This window comes from Zingiber officinale, chromosome 7A, assembly GCF_018446385.1.
Source record: "Zingiber officinale cultivar Zhangliang chromosome 7A, Zo_v1.1, whole genome shotgun sequence".
NCBI classification, from domain to species: domain Eukaryota; kingdom Viridiplantae; phylum Streptophyta; class Magnoliopsida; order Zingiberales; family Zingiberaceae; genus Zingiber; species Zingiber officinale.
This window is the reverse complement of record NC_055998.1, coordinates 9,807,714-9,818,044: the sequence shown is the minus strand read 5'-3', so window position 1 is coordinate 9,818,044 and position 10,331 is coordinate 9,807,714. Positions and strand designations below refer to the sequence as shown.

The following is a 10,331-nucleotide window of genomic DNA, read 5'->3' as shown; positions in this document are numbered from 1 at the left end:
ATGATTATAAAAGGAACTATAGCCATTGTCATTGTCAGGAAATTCCTCTTTTTTTTTTCTCCTCCCATTTGACTGTCTTGTAATCACATAATTCAACTGTTCCCAATAAGACAATTCGTAATCAGGAAATAAATTAAAATCATTCTCAAAATTTTCATATTTCAATTTTTTTATTTTAAATTTAAATTTTATTTTAAGACCATTCCAAATTAATGTAATTATTATGGTTTTATTATAAAAAAATTATAGGAATTCAAGGAAAAAAATTAACTCAAAATTAAATTTTGAATATGAAGATATTTAAACGCACTGTGTAATTTAAATTACAAAATATTTTGATATTCAAAACTCCATACTTTTCTCCTAAATATTATTCCTTCCATTAAGATTGAATATTTTTCCTCCTAATTTGTACATTCATAAGCAGTGACCATTATTGTTGATCATTTGTAAGCTATTATGTAATTAAGCAATATGCATGAGTCTTATCTATGATATTAGATAGCTTTAGAATTTATAGTGTTTAAATTTAGATTGTTAGTTATTTTTTAATTATTTTTATTAGGAAATCGCTATATCTACTTAAATAGTTTTTTTTTAAAAAGATTTAGAACCAACTAGAAGAATACAATATTAAAGACGTTAGAGTTAACAATTTTGACTATAAGACTTTATATTTTTTTACTTTATTAATTATATTATATTATATTGTTGCGAATTAACATACTAGCTCTGCTCTCAATTCAACACACTCATTAGATTGTATAGGAGAATGATGGCCGAGACGAGGAATTGCACTCCCTACGCCGCCTTCGTCTTCTTCTTCCTCTTCTATTTACTTGTGATAGATCTATGCTGTCAATGTCGTGGTGCAAATCCAGATGATACAACCATGTATGAACTGACACGGTCCCTCTATGGGTTTCCTTCCAATTGGAAGCCCCAGTTAGATCCCTGCACTTGGGATGATGTTATTTAATCCCGCGGCCACGTAATTGCAATAAATCTCGCTCAGAGTAGTATCTCCGGAAGCCTTTCACCAGCACATGGAAATCTTACCTCACTCACGTCTCTTCAACAGGAGTTCAACAACATTTGAGGCCCTCTACCTCGCCTCAGCAAACTCTCCTCGCTCCAGAAGATATACCTCCAAGCCAATGCCTTTGATTCCATCCCAAGTGGATTTTTCATCGGACTCTCCTCCCTCCAAGAGATCTCTTTAGACGATCTCCCTCTCACCCCCCGGAGCCTCTCCCAGGACATCACTTCCGCGACTAGACTCGTCTACTTTTCCGCCATCAACGCTTACCTCACAGGGTTGATTCCCGACTTCCTTGGCTCCTTGTCGAGCCTCGACATCCTCCATGTCTCTTACAACCAGCTCACCAGCCCCCTCCCGAGCTCCTTCGCCGGCTCCGTCCTCATGAAACTCTTCCTTGATCACCAACAATCTCGTGACAAGATCTCCGGCTGAATTGACGTGATTGGGGCAATGTCCCAACTCACCATGGTCTGGCTCCAGTCCAACAGTTTAACAGGGCCAATTCCTGATCTATTCAACCTCAAGGTCCTTGAATCCTTCGAGGTCCATGGCAACTCCCTCACGGGCATTATGCCGCAGCCTCTCGCTACTACCTTTCGCTTAGGATTGTGGACCTCTCCAACAACATGTTACAGGGCCCCCTTCCGTCGTTCGCTAGCAAATCCTTGATTCAGTTGTTATTAAGCAACAATAATCTCATCGGTACAATCCCTGATAGCTTGGCTCAGATCCATATTCTCAAAATATATGATGTCACTAATAACATTCTCAGTGGGAATATGCCAAAATTTCATAGCTCTATTAAGATTGAAACTGATGGAAATCCCAATCTTTGTAAAAACTCTGACTCAGGAGGTGAAAGCTCTTCTCCAACAAGTGGAGCACCTAGTCCTCCAGATAAACTATCAATTGTGGGTATCATCATAGCTATGGTGGTTCTTGTAGCTTGTCCAGTAGGACTTTTACTGCATCACCCCAAGAAGAACTTGAAGAAATTTGAACTTAGCATTGAGAGTGTAAATCCATACCGTGATGAACCTCAAAGCTTGCATATGTCTATTCAAGCATTGAAAACGACCACAAATAATTTCAGTGAGGATTTTATATTGGGCAAGGGCTATTTTGGAATCATTTACAAAGGGAATCTAAGTGGAACATTAATTGTTGTGAAGAAAAGTATATCTGATTTGATGGGTCAAAATGACCAACAAGAGCTCAAAATAGAGATTGATGTTCTTAGAAAGGTCAGTATATTTTATTTTTATGGTTTTTTATATTGATATCGTACCGAAATTTTGATATATCAAAATTCTGGTATTCATATTGTTCGGGGTAAATTTTAGGTATCAGTACGGTATTTCAAAAATTTCGCTAAAAATCATATATCGATACCGATATAAAAAATTTCGGTACAATATAATACTATACCAAAATTTTTGGTATACCATAAAATTGATATAATTCGATAAATTTCAATATGGTATGTACGGTATACCAAAATTTCAATATTTTTCCTCACCCCTATCAGTTCTTAAACTCGATCTTCTATCTCTTCATAATAATTCAAAGTAGGAAACTATAGGGATAATGTGAAGCTTGATCCTCTTTAAAATCTAACGAATTCAATAAAACAAACGACTAAATAAACTAGTAATTTGCATCTCCTTTATGAAATAAATCTAAGTCTAAATCTATATAAAATGAATTGTGAAAAAAAAGAGACATCATCTGATAAATTTATTAAAACCTGTAAAATTCACAAGATGGTCTTTAGTGACATAGTCTTTAGAAAACATATTTAAAAGACATAAAATTACAAGAGTCAGGTAATGAAAATATGATCAGAAAAGGAACTACAACCATTGCCATTGCCATTGTCAGGAAATTCCTCTTTTTTTTCTCCTCCTATTTGACTGTCTTGCAATCACATAATTCAATTATTCCTAATAAGACAATTCGTAATCATGAAATAAATTAAAATCATTCTCAAAATTTTCTGTCACGCCCCCAAAGGAGTTCCTACCGAAAAATTTCGACAGCATCTCCCCTGTACCGGTGACAATATGAGACATACATACAAAATACATCAGCCACATACGACTGGAATATATTTACACAACCACGCAGTTATATAATCAACCCACTCGGCTGGAACAGAAATAAACACAACCACGCAGTTATATAAATATATTAATCAGCCCACACGGCTATACTAGAAACCAACACAGCGGAAAATCACAAACAACGATCACAAAACACAAATCAACTGACTGCGAGCCGGCTCGGCTTGACACAATAATATTAGACCAAATACAAGATACACAAACACAAGAACAAGAAACAAAACCAGAACACAAACCCAAATAACGTACGGTATACAAAAACTATAATGTCATCCTCGAATGTGATGTGGGACTGACGGACAGGATCTCCAGGTGACTCCATAAATCCTTTACCTGCTACCTGGTGAAATTACCAATATACGGGGTGGTGAGTATACAGACTCAACGGATAATAGACAGATAGTGCATGAGTATAGTAAAGAACTAGAGATGCAAAAGTATACAGTCTCGTATGGAAATAGCAGATACTACAGTGACATCATAATAAGTGTCCATACCTGAAACCATATCCTAGGCTAGTAATGGAAGGTAGGTGTAGCAAAATCCTGCTACAGTACTGCTCATAACTACATGATATCATGTGAGGTATATACATGTCAATAGTAAGTATGGTAGTGTCTAAACACATACCACAGGTATATATCTCAACCTATGTAAGCATATCAACATAAGTAAACAGCAACAGCATAAGCTAGTAACAGTAGCATAGATAAGTAACAACAGCATAAGTAAGCAACCAACAGATATAATAACAACAGCGTATGTACGGATGGTCACCCCGCCCACCTCTCTACACCACGACCCCTGTATGGTCGAGAGGCCGGATCGATGACAACTGTACCACCCAAAGGCCGCCACTACTCTCGAGTGACCGGATGGACAGGTGCATAGTAGCTAAATAGCTACGTTTGCGACGGGGGTCCCTGCTGCCCGCGACTCCAGCAATCACTACCCATGAGTGTGCGAGTGGGGGGCACGACAGGACAAGTGGCACGCTCCAGCTACCACTACCCATGAGTGGCCGAGCATGCGGCCCAAGCCAACGACCGTCTCAACCACAAGGGAGCCAGTGTCGTCGGCAATGCATGCAATGACATGATGCGAACAATGCAATAGCCATCACATATATATAAACAAAAATAGGTATGCTACATGAAGCCAGCATGCTCAGTAAGGTGTATAAATAAACAACAACCAAAGCATGTAAACATAGTATCAGGTGTCCATATATCCAATACCTAATAACTAATGTTTGGCATCTGGTATCTGGTATATGATACCTAGTAATATAGTATCTGCTAAATATCATCGATAGCAACGAGAGACTGTATAGATACAGAAACGAGTAGCTCAAAGATTGAGTCGAAGTATCAAACACAAGAAAAATACGAGTGGAGTCAAGATAAACACAATAACTATCTGAACATCTAGTTCATGCACTAAAATCAATGTGCTAAAGAGATAAAACAAGAAATATCCGCCTTTATCTGTCGATCGTACTAAAACAATCCCACGTCGAGACGCTCATCTTGAACCAACATCCTGCAAATCACATAATATGCAGTTTAGCTAATCACGTATGCAACAACTAGCTAAACCTAAAGCCCAATTCCAAATAGATACACCTATTCCCTTTAATCACGTTAGGGTTTTATTTATAACAACTCTAATACATTCATGAATTGATCCATATGTTGACTCTCTCTCAATTACATCCTTCACCCATAGAGGAGATCCACTTGATTAATATCATCCTCAATTTAATAATTTAATTAATCACAATTTCATTTCAACTAATAAACTCAATGCAATTTAATCAACACATCACAACTGAATTCCAACTTCTAATCATTTAATCCTTTAACTCAACTATCAAGCTATGCATCATAAATCCAATACAACTATCAATCACTATCCATTAAACTATAATTCAATGTAATAGACAACTAAATAAATAGTTACCCCATTCTCACCGGCAATGGTGGCAGATGACTGAGGATGATCTCTATGCCAGCAACAACATACATCAGAAGAGGAGGCAAGGGTGTCCAGATAGAAGTGGGACTGCTCTCAATAGCCGGAGCTCGGTGTTTAGCTGGAACATCGATGATCCAGTATCTGAAATCTCATGAACTAGCTGGAGGAAAGGATTTGGTGGCATCGGAATACCGCTGTGATGGCAAGCCAAGGCAGATGATAAGGTGACACCACAGTTAGGGCACAGATTGGCCAAAGTAGCATGGTCCGATGGTCGGAACTGCAATGTGCGGCAGTCCAGTGACTCTCGTGCCGAGAAGAAGGAGATGTGCTCGATTTAGGGCACCGACGGTGTGAAGAGGGCGACGGCAACAGACAGGGACTACGATGTCGATAGCTGCTAGCAACGGGCGCCGACCTCTCACGGATAGGGTTCCACGACAACGAGAGAGGGAGAGGGAGAAGGCGGCGTCGGGTGACGGCGACGACGTTCGGGTGCTGCGGCAAGATTGGGAGGTGAGCTGTGGCGGATGAAGATGAGTAGAAGAAAAGCAACAGAGACTGGAATTCGAGAGGCAGAGAAGAGGAGATCGACGATCTGGCGGCAGGCGGCGACGTCCGGCGTCAGGCTGTGGTGGCCGACGACAGCACGAGGAGGATGATCGGGAGAAGGCAGCGCGTGAGGGAGATGAGAGGGGTCGGGAATGAAGGAGAAGAATGAGGTTAGGGCACAGTAATAAATTGTCACGCCCCGGAGGAGTCCCTGTCCGAAGAAATTTCGGCAGCATCTCTCCTGTACGGCGGACAATCTGAAACTTTCTACATATCCACATACCTCAGCCACATGCTGCTGGAATAATAGCAGAAATAAAATACAATACACAGACATTCCACACAATTTATATAACAAGTAAATGGAAGAATAATACTCTGACTCGAAATCAACCCTACTCCACTACACTCGTAAAGCTCAAATTCGACAAACTCACCTCTTCTGTCGTCCAGGCAGGCATGGAGTAAAACATATCCAAACCACAACAAAGTCCATCAACGATAAGAATCCATACAAGATCCATAAGTAAAACAATCCAAAACATAACAAGTTCAAAACATAGTCTAATAAAGAAGAAAACCAAAAGATCAATAAGTCCTCGTGGTCTGCAGGGGACTAGCAACTAGAACTCTCTCCTGACAGCATCAACCTGGAAAATAACAACAATGTGTAGGATCGAACCTTGCAATCCCAACATTCCCACCCCGGTCTTAGGTCACTGACGATAGTGTTGGCTGATCTCTGGTGCGCAGGAGGCCTCGGAAGCTCTGAAGCTGGGTTGTTCTTCGATTGGATTTCTTTCTCGGCATCGGATCTTCATGCGAGGAAGGCATTCGGTGACTCTATTCTTCCCGATCCGCTTTGGGTTTCTCGGATCGACATTCTCTAGGCATTATTCTTCGCTAGCAGCACTATTCTTCTACATCCACAGTGGGTTTCTTCTTTAGGATCTCCGTCTTGTCCAGCTTCTCAGACAGGATCAAATTTGACGCCGTCTGTGGGAACTTCATCTGAATCTGAGACTACAAGATGGAAGAAGCCAGAAAATCAAACCTACTCACTATTAGTCGTGAGGATCTGGATTTCCTTATCAATTCTCACGAACAAAAAGCCTTACAACAACAACAACAACTTCAGGGTCACACGGGAGCTACTCTACCAACGGCTCATAATCCGGCAATTTCAACTACTGAGCATCGGAAAGGAAAGGAGCTGGAAGAGGAAGAACATGCGCATTTTCCTCTGGCTGCTGTTTCTCTGACAAGGCGTACACGGGCCTTCCTTCGCACTCCCATGGAGCAGGGAGCTAGGAGGCCTGTGTTCCAAGAATCCTCTGGCGAGGCACCGGACAAAGAAAAATGTAGGATCAAAATGATTACTAGTGATAACTCACCAGAGAAGGTCATCTCCCCATTCTCTCAGAGTGTATTGGATGATCCGCTTCCTAAGCGGTATCAAAATCTTCAGATCGGTGAATACACTGGAACAACAGATCCAGAAGATCATCTGTTGAAATTCGAGAATGTAGCATTATTACAACAATTCTCTGACGGGGTAAAGTGTCGGATGTTTCTTACTACCCTCGGAGGGGCCGCACAGCGCTGGTTCAAGAGATTGCCAGAGAAGTCTATTCGTAAATTTAAAGACTTCAAGAAAGTTTTTCTACACCATTTTTCCAGCAACAAAAGATATCATAAGACTCCTTGGAGTCTATTTTCAATTAAACAAGCCTCCAAAGAATCCATCCGAGCGTACATCAAAAGATTCAATCAGGTAGCCATCGATGTACCTAATGCTACCACAAAAATCTTAGTGAGTGTTTTTTCTCAAGGTCTAAATGATAATGATTTCTTCAAAGATTTAGTAAGAAATCCTCCTATTTTGATTCCTTAATTGAGCACGCTACTGAATTCATTAATGTGGAGGAGGCTCAAGCCGCCCGTAGGAAGGAGGGTGCTACCTCTTCTCCTATCCACGTTAAGGAGAAAGCTTCGGCCCCTGTTCCTCCACCAAGAGGGCCTAGAGCAGCTCATCCACCTCATCGTCAACCAGAATATCACCTGCAAGTTGTACAACACGTGGAGATACAGCCCGAGGCACCAAGGAGATGGTGCACTTATCATAAAACTAGCAGTCATCATACTGAAGACTGTTTTGTTTTAAGAAATAAACGAGCTAACAGGGAGCGATATCAAAGGCAAAATTATTATCGGCAGCAATACCCTAGGCAGCAAAGCCCGCTCAAATTAGAATATCGCCCGGTCGAGCATCGGCAGGATGCATTGCCAGTCTCGGCCGGTACAAGCCAAGTATCAGAGAAAGCACCTTCTGAAGCTATAACGACTCGGCAGGAAGAAAACAGGAGTAATGCCGCTCGGGGCAATATCAATATGATTGCAGGTGGACCCACTGATGGGGATTCTAATAGGGCCAAAAAGGCGCACGCTCGAAGACTGGAAATTCATGCCGTGGGGTGTAGCATGGAACAAGCGGCCGGTCCCGAGATAAGTTTTGGGTCTAGAGATCTTGAGGGGGTAGAAATACCCCATGATGATGCCCTAATTATGAAGCCCATGATAGCCAACTACACCATTTCTCGTACCTTCATAGACATAGGCAGTTTTGTCAATATTATATTCAAGAAGGCTTTCGATCAATTACAAATTGATCCAAGTGAACTTCAGCAGATGGTCACACCTCTGCATGGATTCACAGGTAATGAAGTACAACCGATGGGTCAAATAAAGTTGGCCATATCTCTAGGAGAGGAGCCTCTAATGAGAACAAGGAGATCTTATTTCATGGTAGTAGACGCTCAATCCTCTTATAATGTCATACTGGGTCGACCTGCCTTGAATGAGTTTAGGGCGGTCGTTTCTACTTTTTTGTCAGAAAATTAAATTTCCTGTGGACGACCAAGTTGGGGAGGTGCGAGGTGATCAGAAGATAACCCGAAAATGTTATGTGGAGATAGTTCGGGCTGAAGCTAACACTGCCCGAAAGATTCAAAGAATGGAAGTTAATGCCATTCAGGAAAAGCAGTCTGTTTTGGTTTATGAAGAAAAGGAAGAAGTTCAAATCCAGACCGGTCGACCTGAAGCTACTACGTATATTGCGGCTGACCTTGATCCCACTTTGAAAGCTGAGCTAATACAGTGCTTGAGGAAGAATAATGATGTATTTTCTTGGACGCCCAAAGAAGTCTCGGGCGCAATCATGGAACACGCCTTACATGTCTTCCCAGATGTCCGCCCGGTCATGCAAAGAAAGAGGAATTCTGGTTCCGCCTTACTTCAGTCACAGACTTGATTCAGAGTTTTTCCGAGTTAGACCTTGAGGAGCAGGGATCTACAGAGCAGGGTATTCTGGTTACCATGGTTGCTCAGTCGTCGATTAGGACGAAGATCCGAGAGGCTCAGGCTGGTGATCAGCATTGTCAGTTCATTGTCAGTCAGATAGCTTCCGGGCAGCAGACCGAGTTTACACGAGACGAGGAGGGTATCATATACTTCCGAGGCAGATTATGCGTACCTCAGTCTCATCCGGTCTTACAGGAGCTACTTCAGGAGGCACACCGTTCTCGATTTGCGATCCATCCAGGCGGAACCCGTATGTATCGAGATTTGAGACGTTCCTATTGGTGGAACGGTATGAAGAAAGACATCGCGGATTTCGTAGCTAGATGTCTTGCCTGTCAGCAGGTGAAGGCTGAACACCAGAGACCTGCAGGATTACTTCAGCAGATTCCTATTCCTGAGTGGAAGTGGGATCACATTACCATGGACTTTGTGGTAGGGTTGCCGAGGACACGACGAGGCCATGACGCGATTTGGGTAATCGTTGATCGATTAACCAAATCAGCGCACTTCTTAGCAATTCGGAGGACTGATTCCCTGGATCGATTGGTAGATCTGTATTGCCGAGAGATTATCAGACTACATGGTGTTCCGTTGAGTATCATTTCGGATAGAGATCCACGGTTTACGTCTCGTTTCTGGCAGAGTCTGCAGCAGGCCTTGGGCACACAGCTCCGTTTCAGTACACCTTTCTAGACAGTCAGAGCGGACCATTCAGACTTTAGAGGACCTGCTGAGGTCATGTGTTATGGATTTCAGAGGCAGTTGGGAGGACCATCTGCCATTGGTAGAGTTTGCCTACAACAACAGCTTCCATTCGGCTATCCAGATGGCACCGTTTGAGGCGTTGTATGGTAGACCTTGTCGGACACCCGTCCTTTGGGATGAGGTTGGAGAGGCTCAGTTGTTGGGACCTCATAGAGTTCAGCAGGATGCAGAGTTGGTCCGTACTATCAGACGGAGGATGTCAGAGGCGCAGGACCGCCAGAAGAGTTATGCTGATCGGAGACGCAGACCACTAGAGTTCTCTGTGGGTGACCATGTATTTCTGCGAGTTTCACCCACGAAAGGGGTGAAGAGATTTGGCCTCAGGGGTAAGCTAGCTCCGCGGTATATTGGTCCTTTCGAGATATTGGAGAGGATCGGAGTAGTAGCTTACCGACTAGCACTACCACTGTCCCTGTCAGGCGTTCATGATGTATTCCACGTATCGATGCTGAGGAGATACGTACCTGATCCGACACATGTGCTGGCAGATATTCCAGTTCCAGTTCAGCCTG

General features: G+C 42.4%; 2 protein-coding genes across 2 annotated transcripts; both read left to right on the top strand.

The window, feature by feature from the left end:
- The first annotated feature begins 775 nt into the window (after positions 1 to 775).
- LOC121999198 (receptor-like kinase TMK2) lies at positions 776 to 1,474 on the top strand. Its single transcript, XM_042553911.1, has 2 exons — positions 776 to 894; positions 1,120 to 1,474. Exons 1-2 carry the CDS (start codon positions 776 to 778, stop codon positions 1,472 to 1,474), a joined length of 474 nt encoding a protein of 157 aa, XP_042409845.1.
- An 18-nt stretch (positions 1,475 to 1,492) lies between these two features.
- Positions 1,493 to 5,297, top strand: LOC121999197 (receptor protein kinase TMK1-like). Its single transcript, XM_042553910.1, has 3 exons — positions 1,493 to 1,585; positions 1,678 to 2,286; positions 5,154 to 5,297. The coding sequence occupies exons 1-3, from the start codon at positions 1,493 to 1,495 to the stop codon at positions 5,295 to 5,297; spliced, it is 846 nt and encodes a 281-aa protein (XP_042409844.1).
- The last annotated feature ends 5,034 nt before the right edge of the window (positions 5,298 to 10,331 follow it).

Coding starts and splice junctions, on each gene's coding strand:
- LOC121999198 (XM_042553911.1), top strand. CDS start 776: ATGGCCGAGACGAGGAATTGCACTCCCTACGCCGCCTTCGTCTTCTTC. Junction 895..1,119: donor AATCCAGATGATACAACCAT/GTATGAACTGAC, acceptor ACCTCGCCTCAG/CAAACTCTCCTCGCTCCAGA.
- LOC121999197 (XM_042553910.1), top strand. CDS start 1,493: ATGTCCCAACTCACCATGGTCTGGCTCCAGTCCAACAGTTTAACAGGG. Junction 1,586..1,677: donor AGGTCCTTGAATCCTTCGAG/GTCCATGGCAAC, acceptor AACATGTTACAG/GGCCCCCTTCCGTCGTTCGC. Junction 2,287..5,153: donor AGATTGATGTTCTTAGAAAG/GTCAGTATATTT, acceptor CAATGGTGGCAG/ATGACTGAGGATGATCTCTA.